Below are 17,358 nucleotides of genomic sequence, written 5' to 3' on the forward strand. Positions count from 1 at the left end.
GGAATGACAGCCATTGTAACCATTTGATTGTTCCTCAGAGTGCCCATGGTTTGTATCCCTGCTGAAGTCCTCTTGATAAACAAAATAAGCCCCCAACAAAAAAAGAAAACCCACAAAAGCACGCAAGAAAGCACAATCTCTGTCCCTTCAGAAAGGGAAAACAAAGTAGCTGCAGAAAGACCCGGGAGAATCTATGTGGAAAAGTAAAAGTGCTGATGCTCTCAAAGTTAAAGCAAAAAAAATAAATACTACTTGAGTATCTTTACTGTTACTACTACTCACTTCTACATTAACAGAAGACTTTAATTGTGCCCTTGTCCTTGATTTTCAGGTTAAATTGCTCTGCTGCTATTATTAACACTTAGGTAAAGAGGGATAAGGTGTAGGTATAAAGAACCAATCAAATACCAATTACTTAAATTGCTTCCATAGTAGCTACACTACTTTTTTGAATGCAGGCAACTGTAAAAACTACTGAAGACAGAGATTTAGTCAAAAATCAATAGGTTGTTTTATAGCCACTGAGCCTTCAGTTCTTTCAGGTTTACCTAATTTATTCCTGAAGTGTAGCAAAGTCCATAAATCAGAAGCAAAAATCAGTTTTACAGGTTTCTCTTGAAGGAAATCCTTTTATTATACAATTCCTTTTCTAACTAACTGTAAATATTACTGCCCAATATATTCCACCAGTGCTTGTAATTTCTTACAAATTATATTACTTTTATTGCTAAGAAGACTGGATACTACTTCAGGGAAAAAAAATAAACCAAAACCAGCCAACCACAACTCACAAACAAAAATAACCAAAAAACACCTTTGAAAACTTGAGAATTTTGAAATGAGACCTTTCACATTTGGAATAAAATACTTCCTTCTAATCACAAAACTGCAGCTTTCCAAAGACATTTACAATGCAATAGTTCCTAGATATATGCAAAAGAGTCAGTACCACATTTAGGATCCTTGCTTGGACACGGCAGCATTGGTAAGAAGAGGTGAAAAGACTGGAAAATGTTTAAGAAGCATGTTGACAATGTAAGACGACTTAGGCACTGCTACAAGAGTGGTGAGATATCCAACAGTATTTCATCTGTGGATCTTTTTCTCTTACAATATTGCCAGATGGAAATTTATTCCAATCCAAGGCCTGTGGGATAAGAGTAATCTCAAGGCTGCCTTTTAAAATGATTAGGTTAGTTTGGGATCATTAGACTCGGCAATGTATTTTATGAAATCATATAATTTTATCCATGGACAGCTTGCTCACATTTTTACTTCACATTTAAAAAGAAATGATTACTTCTTTCCATAGGCTATCGTGAATAGAATGACCTGTATTTTTAACACAACAAAATATGACCACAGAGAGCAATCTGAAAATTACTTTCAGATTTTTACGTTTATATACATTTACATTTATATTGTTGTTACTTCTTCTGCAACAGCTACCTCGAGCATGAGTAGATGGCTGTAAAATTTATTCTCATTTAGTTGGGCCACTTCCTCCCTTCAAGGAGGAACTCAGTTTAAGCCATGTTTCTCTACTCATGGGAGTTTGTGTTATGACATTTTTAGATTTAAATACATCACAAAGTCATTTCTAAGTATAAAATGCCACGATAATCCATCTGCATGTGTCAGATCGGTAGCAGATCTGAGCCTGAACTCATAGAATAGATTTTCCTGGCAACTTTGCTTCATATATTGCACATTCATACATAAAAAACAAACCCAACAAACAAAACCCTAAAACAAAGCACCAAACAAACTCTATGAAGAAGTGCTGCATATCACAACAGTGGAGGATTATGGAGCTATACAGTTGATGACAAGATTTTTTTCTTGATGTGTTAACAATTACTTAGCCAAGCACTGACTTGTTTCTGATTTCCATGACCTTAACAGAAATTAGCCAATATTTTTCCTTTGGAAACTACAAACCTTTCATTCACTATCCCCAAACTGCACCATCACCCTATCTCCAAATTAATTTAAGAAGAACACAAATTAGCATTTATCATTGAAAGTTCTAAACAATCCCTTAAAAGTCCAGACCAGAAGTAGTATATTTCAGTAATTATCTGCAAGTCTACCTCATGTCTACCTCATGAGAGAAATGCATTATTTCATATGGCCCTGTACCACTTGGCAATCAGATTAATCCTGATCTGATATCTAATTAATCCTAATTAATAATGTTTTCTTGCTTCTTCTTGCATTTTTAATTCTAAAATTGCCAGCTGACCAGACATGATTGCAAAATTTGAGGGTGGCTATGAACAGGTTGGGACACAACAGCTCATAAACAGTTTAACACATCAGTTGCATAAAAACAAGGGTGAAAATTACTTTTTTTTCCAGGTAATCTGAGCCATTGATCACAGGTCAGCATGAGAAGCACAGCCAGCCCCCCACAGACTGAGCCATTCAGAGACATCCACCAGTGCAAAGTGAAAAATCTCTGTAATGGGATTTTGTCAATATTTCTTCTAGGATATTAACAATATATACAGACTTCATCCTCTTCTGCTATAATTTTTTAGATGTTTTTCAGTTAAACATTGTAGATTATTTGGGGACTTTTAACTAAATATTTGGATTTTCATCAATTTTTAAGAAGTTTAAAACATGAAATCTGATTTCAAACTTTGAGTCACCTGATCAAGTTAAAAAAACCAATGTAGCTCACACAACCCAAAAAAATATTAGTGAAATACTTAAAGAATAAAACCACAAAAACTGAAACAAACATGAACGCCTCAAACCCCAAATACGAATCCCTTGTGATTAGAATCTGATTTTCTGACAAAAGTTAAACATTTCATGCAATCGCACTAAAGACAAAAAAAAAAAAATCCAACATATCCAAAAGCATCTTAAAACAGAGTTTTAAATTTTCTATACCGCACTAAGAATTTTTTTTTTCTTTTTGTACTATCAGTTTACTCAATGTTTTAAAAGAACATAGAAGGAAAAAAAAATTCTGATCAATCTAAATTTTCCTCCAGAACTTTCTTCTGAAGAGAATTCAGGTCTTTCTTAAGAATTAAATAAGACTTTTTGCAAAATGAAATTCCTTCACGGAATTTCACTTACAAACAGAGTTTAACACAATCTGCTAATTGAAGTAACTGGGTATATAATATTAAATTAAGATAAATAGGCAAAATGGTAATAATTCTAGTTTAAAAAAAGAAATACAGACAGAAGTAATTAAACCCATTATTAATTTACTCCATGTCAAAGAATTCCTATTCAGATCTTGAAAAAAAAAAAAAATACATTTCCTCATAATCTGGGATTTACCTTTCTTGGTATGCTGAATGCTACAAACCCACCCTCTCTCCAGGCATTCCCTTAGACTCTCCCCAGGGTTTTTACCATCTCCTGACTTTTTACGTTCTTTTATTTTTCTGTTAAGCGTTGTGGAAAATTTGTTCTGCCTTAAAATAAAAAAAATATCTTTACATCTTTTATTTCAGTCTTTCATCTCCCAGTAATTCCACACTTAAGTATTGCTACCCTTATCAAGGCATCTTGAACATACAAGTGTGTAATCATTAAATTACATTTAAAAAGAGTGGTTTCTCAAATATTGATTAAAAATAATTGCAAGAAAATTTGTAACAGACAAATACGATGAGGAATATTACCACAAGCACAACCAAGTGAAATATTGACTTCAGGACACTGGAATACTCTTTAAATTTGGGAAGGGTTTTTGCCTGCCTGTACTCCCCCCCTCCCCTAATTTCTTTCTGAACTACCATTGCACACAGATACTGGTATGTAAAATTCTGAACATATTGAAATAACTGTTGAATGTAATTTTTCAGTTCTCCCATCTTGACTGCTCAGTTTCTCCTTGAAGATTGGTTTAGAGTAAAATTGAAATCTACATTTTGATTCTGCATTAAAGATAGACTGCTATTAAGTTCCCTGTTCCACAGGGACTCTATTAGGGCTGCTACTGAACTGTGCATCATTTTAATTAGAATTAACACTTTCATCTTGTTTATGAATATATGTAAGATAAGCTTTGAAATATTTAACATCTGGGAATACAGTCAAGCTGTCACAGCAAAATTAAGACATTTCACATCCATAACTATTATTATATAATAGCCAGATACCAAATAGCTAAACATTCATTGTTAGCATTTGGAGTATAATCTCTCTATGCATACATTTCCATGTCCTTTGGGAATTTATTCATGCTTTGATCAGTATCCCTTTGAAGAAAGTTTTCTTTAAAGAGTGACATTTCAAGTGCAGTCCTTGACTGTGTTAGATGTTTCCCTGGTAGGTATAAGACCTGTTTTACATAATTTATTCTGCTTTTAGTGCACACATCCCTAGATACACAGCTAGAACAGCACAAGCTCACTGCAGCAGATTGGGTCCCAAGAATCACCTTCCCATGCTGGGATATTTACTTTGCAGGACAGAAAGATTCATAGAAATGAATCTTTCATTTCAACCTGTTCAATAGGACACCCTCTCCAGGTCAGCAACCTCAGTAAATTCAAGGTTCTTCCCAGCAGAATATTCTCCTGGGATCTGATGGGACTCCTAAAAATAAAATTAAGGGGGGGTAGAAGCTAATCCAAACCAAAAAAATCCCAGAAAACACTTTAAGGGAGAAGTTTCAGCAGATCTACTAAAACACTATGGGACTGTGAGACATGTCAAACAGTAAATCTTCATTAATTTAGATCTAGAATTTCTTTCTCAGAATTTGGCATCCCAAACTGAGGTAGCTGACATTTTGCAGTTCTAGTTACTGATCATCTCCTCCTGCCAAGAGCCATGCAAGAGTCTTTCAACAGCAGTGCAGCTCAAAAGCAATCCCTCTTCATCACTTCTCTTGAAACTACTGAGGATGGAAAAAATCTCCAAGTGGTGCCTCCCCTTTCACAGGAGTTTTTCTTCCTTTCCCTTTTTTATTATACAAAGGTGTCAGTCATAAATTTTTCATTAACAGTACTGCCTTTGCATTCAAACTTTTCATTTTTTTTCTCCATTCAGCAAGAACTTCAGCTTGTGAGCAGCCTCCAAACTGCTTTGCCCCAAAAGAGCCTCACATGACACAAATTTCGGTTGCTGCAGTTTCTGAGAACCTCTTGAATGCCACTGTCCTTAAAATCCAAGTTAACCTGTGACACAGAAAGACCTTATAGCCTACGTAAGTTTTTCTAAGACAACTGATACTAATTTTTTATATTATTCTCCACTATAAGTTTTCGTAAGAAAAGGCAGAATGTGTTGGCTAAAGGAAATCTTGTCTCATTTGCATTATTACTGAGATTTGCAAAAAGCAAATATGGTTCAAGTTTTTAAACACCCACACACGTTCTTTTGTATTCAAGACAAACATCCTCAGAAATCTCTGTGTGTTCACTCCTGCTTGTGATTCCTAGGCCATGCCAGAGAAAACCTCTTATTGATCACTTTTGAAATTATATTTCTCAGCACAAATGCTTTAATAATTGACTGAATAAAATGATGCTAAACCTCTACAGGAACATTTTCATTACAGAACATGCTTTATGGCTTATTTGTGCAAGTGTTACTGATTAATAACCTGCCTCAGAAGAAATGCTAGTGATTATCTTCAGATTTTGGATCTCCACTTTATGGGTTCTTGAAGGGGACATAACCTATATTGAAAAATTAATAATGATATTCTAAAATGTTCCAATTATTTCAAAGCCCAAATTTAAATGTTTTTGTTCAGAAACTGAAGGAAAAAAATCTTCAAACAAAAAAATCTAATTCCTAGATTGAGACTGAGTCATTATATTAAATATATTTATATAATTATAATTAGATATATTCTACAAATTGAGTCAGATTTCTTATGATTATTGAAAAAAATCCACAATCTACTGTAGTGTAAAAATTTTAGAAACTTTCACTGAGCCCTATGATTAAAATGTTTTTTCTTAGCTTATATTTATTTTCAGGGCTCCAACAGGAATAACAATAATTCCAGAAACTGAATTTCCAAAGACAAATACATCAAGCCCAAATTATTGTGCCAGAACTGTTATTCTCCTATAAGAAATGGCCACGGAAATCCTTAAAATACAATTATGCTGTGCACATAGTTGGGTTCCTTTTTAAAGTGGGGGCCAAGGCTTGTCACAGCTTCCTCACAAAGGATTTATCTTTCACAAGTTTTAACAACTTCCATGAGTAGCACAAGGCATTTTGTATTCCACAAGTGTTATCAGGGCTTTGTAAGTGAAGTATTATGGTTTTACTCTCCTCCATTTGTTGGTCACACAAGACCTCCTCCAAACTCAGATGTACATTTTCAGCACATTGAGGAAACTCAAGTACTGAGGATATGCTGTCATAAAAAACCCCCACCACACTTCTCTTCTAGCTGCAGGAAAACCTCCTCAGCTGTAGGAAGATGCAAGCAACCAATGCTGAAATTTTACATTCAGTAAATGCAGCAGGCCAAGGGTTTCACTAAAACAAAAGTCACCTGCATTTGATACACTTGATTGTAGAAACAATTAAGGTAGAACATGTGTGAAGTGAAATGAACATCCTTCCAAGGCAAATTAATGTGAAATGTTTGAGCTGAAGCTTTAGCTCAGCTGAAACATAATGACTCCCAGAAGAGGGAAAAAAACCCCAAAAACCAAAAAACCAAACATGGCAAGGAAGGAAAAGCTGCATTACCCAAAAGTGGAGGTCACAGTTTCTGAGAGTGTCTGCAGGATGTGACACATTTTGAGGACAAATCCTATGACAGCAAGTCCAAGACAGTACAATTACATAGAGTCAGGGCATTCCTTCTTCTCCCCCTGCCACGCTACAGCATCCAAACTCTCAGTCCTCCTGCTTTTTGGCAACACAGGAGAAACTTCAAGTTAAAAAACAACAAACAGTTTTAAAATGTACCTAGTCTATATATACAGACACACTTGTATTTATACTTTCTGTAAAAGTTAAACAGCTTGTTCCCATTAGTACCACAATTTTTCTATGTGGTCACAACTACACTGCAGATTTTTCAGCAGAATAAGAGCAAGTAACTAATTTACTGTGGGCTTCTCCTAACATCAAATCATGCAGCTCTGTTACCAAGTCACACACAACAGCAAAATCAATCCCTGCAGTCCCTTGGACACTTTTTGTCTACTGTTTATCAAGGATAGCTGGTAGGATCAATATCCAGAGCAATATTCACTAACGCAAAACCTGAGGCAAGACACACTTGAGTTATCAGCAAGCTTTTGTTGCTGAAATTTCATGTCTGCGTGTACAAACAGAAAATATTGAAGTTTTTGAGTTTGAAACTCTCTATTTAACCTCAGCTGGCTTCCTTGCTCTGCTATCAAGGCAGGTTTCTATTCAATGCACATTTCAGTAGCAGAGTAAAGGACAGCAATTTCCAACATTAATTCAGTTTGCAAACAATAAGTTTTCTATTTATGAATAATTTATTTAAGTGCTATTACAAAAATCAAGGCTTTGATTTGAATTTTTACAGTGAAATATTCTGGAAACCAGGTTACAGTGACTAGTGTAAGGTTCTTTATTTGCTCAAAATAATGCAAGTATGACATGACAAGAATTTGCAAACAATTTTTGTTCATTTATTATCACTGGGGCTTCCTTACTAACTAAAATCAAATGTAACGGGCTTTTTTTGTTCTTCAAATCCTTACTTCTGAAAGAGCATCCCTTTTCAGCTGTTTTATGAGAGTTTTTGTGTTTATCCAGCTGAACAATCTGCAGATGGCTGTAGGTGAAGTAAAAAAGGCTTGGTTGTGAGCTGCAATGTGAATTTATATGGCACTGAGATCTTTCTGGCTGTTAACTCAGGCAGTCATTGAAGACAGGTGCCCTCATGTACTTATTTAATTCCTATAATTTTGTTACACTAAAAAAAAAACCCCAAAACCAAAAAGACCCACCCCCTAAAAAATCAAAATCAGTAACTAACTTAAATATCCCCATTTTTAAGGCACGGAAAAGATGATGCAAAAATGCTACAATTAAAACATCCAAACAAGTGAAAACACAACAAACTAACTCAAAACCAGAAACGGCCATCAAAACAACCTAAAAGTACTGAAAGAAAGGTGAAATTACTGAATCCAGCCAAGTCAGACCTCTCTAGATTAGTACAGCTCACTAAAAATTCATCCTTTTGACAGTAAGTAATATCCCATCCATGCCACAGTTCACCATCCCTCATTTACCTCCTATTTCAGCCAGGCAACAATGTTAGTTTTAATGCACACTAATTATAAGCCTTAAGGACAAAATGGTTTTTGTTGTGCAAGTGGAAAAAGTACAAATGAGAGATACAGCCTGAAATAGCTTGGAACATGACCTGCCATTTAGAAATTAAAACCTGGATATGGGAACTTAAAAGTGTTGCCAGTAGCATCTGCAATGTCTCCTCAGAACAGGGAGTAATTTAAATTTTTGTCCATGCAAGTATTCGTTTTTTCTAATGTATACAGGCCTTGAGTTCAGAGTTTTTTCCATATGCTAGCAGCTATATGTGGTTAAATACATTCAGAAGCTTTGAACAGGTCATTATCAATTACTTTTCCATACTCTAACCTACACATTTGCAGTTAACCACAACTTTTATTTTTTTCCCTGTCCTTATTCTTGCCTTGTACTATAAACAACTATTTAGCAGTTCGACCTAAGAAGCGACTCTGGGACTGACAAATCACAATGCAACTTTATCCATATTCATAATTGAAAGATAAAATTTGTGTTGAGTGTTCACAGAGATGTGCAGCCAAAGAAGAGGTTTTTCAATGAAAAAATATATTTCTCCAATAATCACAAAGGTTTCAAGTACTACCATTGAAATGGTGAAATCTAAAGCTCTGCAGACTCACAAATTATGTAAAATAATCACTGCCTAAGCACAGGAAAGAAGTGTGAATTCCTTTCAGACCAGTCACAAAGCTAAAAATCTGTTATAAATTTCATTAAATATATGGCTGTTTACTTGAAAAAATTAATGCAACTTTTAAAAATTGATCTGATAAGTCACAGATACTTTTTAAAAAGAGAACTACTTAAATTATCTCTGTGAGAGATCAAAGCAGACAGGATTGTGATTGCCCCATTTTGCAACAGAGCAAAAGTCTGTGGATCTTCTTAGTTTTCCACTCATTCAGCTTCTTTGAGAAACTCCTGTCTCTGGCTGACAGGAAACAAATTTGGAATTTTACAGCCTGTGTCTTAGGATCTACTCCAGCACTTGCGGAACAGCCCCTGATCTACTGCATGAAGCACTCTGGTGGAAAGTTCTTCCCGTAAAAAGATAATTCATAACCATTGAAAATTTTCTATTTAATCTCATTTTGTCCTTTTTCTGTAGTCAAAAGCTTTTCTATGGTTTTCCTTGAAAGATGCTTCTGTCAGTGCCTCATGAAGATTTGATCTCATAAGCAAATAAACACATGGAAGAACACCCAAAAGGAACCTTACACAATATCCTATCTCTGTATCTTGCAGTTCTAAAATAGTTTATTTCCCCATTTTCCTGTTTTGATGCCAGAACACAGGTAACATGACTGTAACATGAACTGCTTGGTTTCCCAAAAACAAAGCCACATTACAGGTATATACATACATATATATACACACACATATATATAAATGAGGAGGGGATTAGTTAATTAAAAAATGAGAGTAGTTTCCAGTTGGATCAGATCAAAGGGCTAAAGAACACAAAGATCAGCTGCCACAGTAGAAATCCTAACACTGAAACATTACCACAAATTCAAGTGATGAATAATGGAAAGAAGTGTTTGCTCAATTAAAAACTCCATGTGTTCAGACATTAGTATCCCTAGGAAGTGTTGTTCAGTCAACTCAAGGTCAGAGAATTTGAATTTTACATTTTCATTTCTCACTCTATTTGTCTCAATTAAAATAAGCCAGGTGAGCCTGTCAGTGCCTGTTGTTTTACATTCTTAACACTTAGCATTGCTTCAGCTATACCAAATATATCCCACTTTGGAAGTGGTGGCTTCCTAGGAATATTCCTCAAGAAAAAAAAATTTTTTATGGCTGGCAAAATACACTTTTGCATTGCATTTGGATGGTTAAGACTAAAATAAAATGTGAAATTACCATAATAATTACTATTTGCTATATATAATTGAATTTTTCTTTACAATTAATTCTTAACCTTGAATAATTCAGATAATTTTTGGAAAATCATTAAAAAGTCAAACTTCAGTTAACAGTCATCCAATTATTTCTATATCATGCCCTAACAGAACTGAACCATTATGATTAAGTTTATAAAAGGTTCTTTGTCATGACTGTTTGCACCTATGTGAAAAATCCCCACCACAAAGTCCTGACATGACCTGTATATATTATATTTGCTAAATTCAGCAACACTTGTATCTTGGGCTGACATTCAGAGAACACAGAGTATTGAACATGCCACTTTTAATTGCTGTTTACCAGAATCCTGTGCAGCATTTCCTCCTTCTAACCTGAAACTTGGTACTGGGGCTGGTGTCAATGAATTGGCAAAGCCAGCAGCTCATATGAGAGCCATTTCTGATCTGCTTTGCCAAACTACTGGTTCTAATTTATTATGCCTAAAGATACAGAAGAACGTATTAATGATGTTGCTATTTCAGGATTTTGAAAGGAAAATCTTGAAAAGTAGATTCAAATCAAAGACTGATAGATTGTTTACATAATAAACTTAGAAAAGATTGGTATATTCCAGATTATCCCATGAAAAAGGGACAGAACAAAAAGGTACTTGGGAATCTCTTTCACTCAATGCCATTTTTTCACCCACAGACTTCAGAAAGGGAAGATAGGGAATTTTTCAGTAATGTGGGACTATTAATATGCCTCTGAACAAGCTGGAGACATTTGGGTATACATTTAACAGGTATGGATATTTTTATCCAGTTGGGAATTCTTCTCAGACACTTTGGCTCTTAAATCATGCTTTTAAAAGAAAATGCAATGGATAGGGAATACTGAGAGATCCACAGAGAGAAATGCATAAATCTGACATATATTGCCATAATTGAAATGTTGCCAGTTTGGAAAGCAGCTAAATGAGATTTAGGCAGCTGAAAATAACCTATGATTTTTAACAGCAGCAGTAAAACTGATCAAAGACTGGTTTTATTCCCATTCTTGCTGATTTGTAAAACAATTACCAATGACAATGGCAGAATATCCTTCCTTATGCCATTTAGTATTTTGTGAATAGAGAGTCTGTATCTCCACAAACATCAAAATAGAAATTTACTCTTTAAATTCTGTGACAGATAAGCCATATTTGCCATGAAGTTCTCATTCTCCACTGAGACACAGGCTGGGGTATAAAAAGTTTGACACCATGTGTAAGTAGGAAAAATACATTCAAGTATCAGCAAGTATTGCCCACCACCCAATTAGTTTCCAGAAAACACTTCAAAATGCAAAATTAATCTGACTGCTCCTTTTCTTGCAGAAGAAAGAAATTACTCTCTCCTGAGTATGTCACAGATTATGCCTGCACAAAGCACTGACAGAATGGTGCAAAACACTTTCAAGACTCACATTTGCAACTCCAGTAGGGGAATGGGAGAGGAAAAAGGGCTTTGGGTTGGGGTTCGGGGGAAAGACCCAAAATATAGGTATATTCATAAATATAGATCAGGTCTAATAAGGCTAAGATAGAGTTGCTTCTACTCTTCCACACCTAGCATCCCACTCTGAGCTTCTCTTCAGAGAACCAGAATGTAAATTTAAAAAATTTTCCCCTCAGAGTGTTAGTAATTTTCAGGTATTTTTTTAATTTAATGGGTATTAAAGTGTTTTCTCAGTATTTACTAACAAGCAACAACTCTTTCAAACTCTGAATTTGTTATTCATGTCTCAACCAAGAAGCAAAGTCTCAAAATAGAACATTTTGGCTGTCTGAAAGATGTCTATCAACACACACATCATGGTTCAGTACACAACCCTCAACAGTCACACTGAAAAAATCCCACTGTACCAATGCATTGCCAGCTGCCCAAACATGCATCTCCACCACAAGCTCTGGCACAAACGTGGCCATCCTGAACAGGAGGAACCCTTCCACTCATGGCTTACACACTGCAGAGTGAGAACTACAGAAATTAAATTGCGCTCTTTAGTTATGAAAGCATCTCCTGCAGTTGGGCTTGCCTTGGGCATGATATTCACAAAGCAATATAAGACAAATGTATTCTGAAAAACTGTCAGGAAAAAGAAATAGCATAAAAATTTAGACATTAGAAGATGAAATGGACAACATGAACCTATGACAATTATTTCAAAACAGGCAGAAGCTCTATTAGATTCGTATTTTCTAAAGTAGTAATTTGTAATTCTTGGGGCAAACAGATAAGAAGATGCAAAAACTTGAGGCTTTGGGTACTCTATTTCAACTCTGAAGGTCCTTCTCAGCAGATCAGATGGCCAGTTGAATAAACAAGTGGAGTCAATGTACTGCAGAAAACATTTCTGGTAGACTTTGGCTGCTCCCTCTATTGCTCACATACAGATCTAGTGTATGACTCACTTGCATAATGGACAGGAATTCATTCAGCATTAAAGTTTCAGAGAAAATCCTTATCCCATTAAAAGAGAAACCTTTTGACCTTATGTACAAAATTATGCTGGCTTCCAATAATGGCACTGTCAACATTGTATCTTTGCAATGAGTGTATTTTGATAATTAATGCCAGCAAGATCAGACAACAAAGCCAATTTCATTTTCTGATTACAGTGCATAGTGCTTTTAATGCTGTCTATTATCCAAGGTTGCTGTGCAGATTGCCTAACACCATCCAATCTGAGAAATTCTTGAGCAAAACAGCAGAGTCATTTTTGTAAAGGATGGGTACGGACTCTCTCTCCCCCTTTTTGCTATAAAGCCAATATTGAATCACAGCAGACAGCCTCAGCAGCCACTGATATATCATTGTTCAGAACCATTACCACAGAAAAAAGCACCTTATTCTCCAGTAATTTCAAAACTATTTAGGACAGTGGAAGAGTATATGACAGCATATGACTTCTCTTAAAAATTCAAAAAAAAGAAAAATCGAACAATGTTTACTTACCATGACAGGAACCCTCCAGCTCTTCATATCCCACACTGCAGATGCATCGTCCCAGAGGCACCAGCCAATCCCCATCTGCCCCACAATACAATTTTGGGGTGTCCCGTTCCTCAGCACTCTTCACACAGGAGCCCCGTACTTCCACCAGCGAGGAAGAATCCACCCTTGGAATGGTGTCGGGAAACATGGCCAAATTACGGACCGTGAAAGGGCATTTCTTGTAATAGACACGGACTGACACCAAAGCAATACATGCTCCAATGTCCTGGAAAGCCAGATAAAATCCCTTCTTGTTGATGGGCCCAACTTCACGGACTTCCGTATTGAGCTTGAGGATGCGGTCGCCCAAGTCCATCTGGGTAAAGCTCTCATCAGCAGCTATGGTATCAATTTTGGTGTACTGGTTTGGCTTGAATTTTACTCCATGAGGCTCATCTGACTCCATGTAGTAGAGATTGAATGTTTCCTTGCAGGTCCCCAGCACCCAGGGAATGCTGTTGCAGTCCCTCAGGGTGAACTTCATTTCCACGTAGATTTTCTGCGCGGCGTCGCGGGAGACCCAGTTGGTTTGCAGCCAGTTGTTCTGGTTGGGCTCCATCACGTTGCACACCTGGTAAGTGTGGATGGGACGGTTGTGTTCATCCATTTCAGTTATGGCATCCCACTGAAAAGAAAATAAAAGTGTTTGAAAAACAGGAAAAATATGTATTATGCATACACACACATGTGCCCCATGTATATGCACCTATGGCTTAATTATAAATAGTTACTTCAAGTTCAGTGGAAAGTCAGTAGTTAAAAGAAGATAACTACAGAACACCACACAAGTTTGATTTCAGAAACTCCACAATAAATTTCTATTAATAAAAACATCAAAAAATTACTGGGGCCTAGCAAAGAAGGACATACACACCATGTTTATATTTTTATGTTTATCTCCATATACTTTCTATCAAAGGCTCACCAAATGCTTAACTCATTATATAATCTGCTACTTCAAAAGATTACCAACATCCCAAAAACAGCTTCAATATAACTGAATCAACTTTCTACTGAGTAGTCATGATATCAATAGAGCCCTATAGATATTTTTTTATCAAAACACAGAACTATTTATAGTTCTGTATCCAAAAATATTGCACCGCACCAGAAGTTTAAGCTTAGCTTTTAGATGCACTGATCCATTGAGGTAAAAACAGCAGGAAAAAACCCCACAAAACGAGAACCAAAACCACCCTAGATTAAAGTCACATTAAAAGAAAGATGAGGTGCTCCAGAGAGGTCTCAAAAATAAAAAAGAACTTAAAAAAAAACCACCAAAGAACTCCAGCCCACCAAACAGAATTAAAAAATAATTGGCAGTTTTAAAATAAAATGTTGTTTTTAAAATATAGAAGAGTTTTCCAAACTTGCACAGGCCAGCTTAATTTAAAAGCCTAAATATGACACTCTCTCTTAAAATTATTAAGGAAGAAAAAACTATACAAAATATCCTCCTCTTAACCAGAGGATTCTCCTTAGAAATATTTATATAATCACTCTGAATCAATATCTCAATTTGAACTAAGAAATTAAAGTCCTAAAGTTAGCTGCTAACCATGCAGTTAATAGTATAAATCTGTTACTTCTGAAGGAAAGTAAAGGCTCAGCACTCCAATAGGGGTTTCAAAGGATAAAACAAAATGGATTGATCAAACATGGACAGGGCTTTAGTCCATTCAAAGCAGATAGCTCATGCTTTGTGCCTGTGCCTTTCCACTCTGCTCCCAGATAGCCTGCTGAGATCTCCTATTTCAGAGAAATTTACCTTTGGGCAAGAAAAATGTTTAAAATCTGCAAAAATTTTTAATAGAGCTATTAGTCTAAACATCATACATATAAAATACTTGAAAAAGGTTAACATTGAACATCTCAACCCAGCCATTGCACTGGGCCATGCTGGGTAAGGTATGTTACAAATACAGAATGTGCTCTTAGGTACCAGTCCTAGATACTGAGTGGAAACAAGGTGACTTCTATCACCCCAAAATGTCATTTTCAGTGACTGAAAAGTCTGACAAAACTCACTCTGTGATAGTGGACACAGTCTCCCTTCATGAAATATAATCTGCATTTCATTTTACCTTACAGTTGTTTTTCTCATTTGATAAAAAATAGTTAGGAAAGGCAGCAGTTGAATTCAGTGCAGTCAACAAAAAAACCAAACAATTCATCAAACACACACAGGTTTTCTTTTGGGTGTATTTCATATTATAGTTCTCATTTAATAAAATTTTAAGTTTAAGTTGTGCAAAACTTCAAAACCAAATGAACAGAAGCATCTCTCTGGTGATGTCTACACAGGAATGTGATGGCTCCCACAAAAATCCCTGACCTGACACTCACAAAAGCTGCCACGAGCTGTCTGGCTTAGACAAGCTGACAGTTCAGACCTCCTTCAAAAATTGCCAATCCCAATGTGCTGCTCTACCTTCAAAAGCTTTTGATTATAATCCTTTCAAATGAGGAAAACCTCTGCGAATGTTGATGGAAGCAGCAGCAGCATAAAGCTAATTCTTACACTTGGAGTTGCAGGACTCATGGAAAAGCATGCGAAAAGCATTATTTGGAGGAAAGACTTTAAACTTCTAGTTGAAAAATGGAAAAAAAACCAGCATGGCTAAGTGCTTACATTTTACATGAAGCATAAAAGAGGAATAAATCAGTCAAATAGAGGAACATACAATTTGAAGATTGATGGAGAGAAGATTCCAAGATTACTCATCACATCCAAGTACAAGATATGAGATTAGGCTACAAGCCACAGTGGGATTTTATTTAGATAAAGTCTCAGCTGTTTCCATACCTCTACAAACTACTTTACTACCTCTCATTTTTAAATTTCACTAATATCTGACAGCTGTACAGAGAACACTACTAAGAGAAAATCATGTAACTTGAAGCTATGTAATACTGAAATCTATTTTCATTGATTCCAAATTTTTAAATTCTATTTTAAAACAAAACACTGGAAATTTAAGAAAAAACAGCAAGAACCTTTTAGTATATATCACTACTGAAAGCTGTTACAATTAATAAGGATAGATATATCAAGCAGCTGAAAATATATACTTCCTAATGAGCTGATATCAAGGTAAACTTCACATGAAGTGAAAGACATCTCTCCCACAAGATGTCACACTGATTGATGGATTAATATTGGGTTCTTAATCTCATATAACAGTTATTGAGGCACTGAGCCCAGCAACAGTTTGGTAACCTGGAATGGCAATTTTAGAATCCTGCACACCTCAAGATTCTTTATTGATATTTTTCATCATTTTAAGAAAAGAGAGGGAGCATGGGCATAAGTTACCAATGCCCTCACCAGTTTATAGAAGAAAACATCTGCTCTTACAAATGCAGAAAAAATTGTATTCTAATCAAGAAACCCTTATTTTATTCTAAGGATAATTCTCTAAAAATGAAGGATTCTGCACTTGCACATACCTAATCAGTGTATCTGAGCTCACCCCTGAACAAGAGAAGGTTGTGGAAGACTTAACTTGAACACATGTGGGTATCAGGCACACCCTGGGTAAAATATTCTGCACAAACCACTTGTATGGGCAAAACACATGAGGATAAGCACTGTCTTTCCATGAAGAGAACTGAAAGAAGTAGTGCCTGAAAATACCATGAGATAGGAAACTAGGGAGCAAAACCTGTTGACTTCAGCCATTCTGAGTTTTACTATCTGCTAAGAAGACGCAACTGTTAAGGCAAGTCCTCAGTGGTGATAAGTTTTATTCTTACCTGGAAACAAGAGGAAGGTTTCCATTCTAAACTAAGGAACAAATATATAAGGTTCATGCCAGAGAGATCTGGTTTATTCTCTTGGCTTCAGCAAGCGAGGTAATTTCAGAAACGGAATTGTCAACTATTTCTTACACGCAAACATAGGCTGACATTTAAAAATTCAGTGAACCTGAACTGTAGAAATGCAATTTTCTGATATATATATCCCTCATTGCCCACAAACATCCACTTGAGAGAGCTCAGGTCACAGTTAAAAAGTCCATCCTATCAAAGGGATGGACTGTGTTTGTTGTACAAAACTGTTACTATCCTGCAAAAGAGTCTAAAGAAAGTTGCAAGTGTGTCCATGCAACTCATGTACCCCAAAACACTTAAATAAGCATTTTCCAACCACACCCAGGGAGGACAAAAAGAATGCATATAGTGTTTTCTCTAAATTGGTCTCTTT

At 35.8% G+C, this 17,358-nt stretch overlaps 1 protein-coding gene across 2 annotated transcripts in view; it reads right to left on the minus strand.

Annotated features, from left to right (window-relative positions):
- The window catches only part of EPHA6 (EPH receptor A6), a gene marked incomplete at both ends in the record, with an annotated part of 367,314 nt that overhangs the window by 267,072 nt on the left and 82,884 nt on the right, over positions 1-17,358 (minus strand). For both annotated transcript variants that reach the window (XM_084201421.1, XM_084201420.1), the window contains one exon: positions 13,113-13,776. In XM_084201421.1, coding sequence (XP_084057547.1) covers positions 13,113-13,776 — 664 coding nt within the window. The remainder of the gene's footprint in view (positions 1-13,112; positions 13,777-17,358) is intronic.

The sequence above is a fragment of the Fringilla coelebs genome (genome assembly GCF_963513975.1).
Source record: "Fringilla coelebs genome assembly, chromosome: 2".
Classification (NCBI taxonomy): Eukaryota; Metazoa; Chordata; class Aves; order Passeriformes; family Fringillidae; genus Fringilla; species Fringilla coelebs.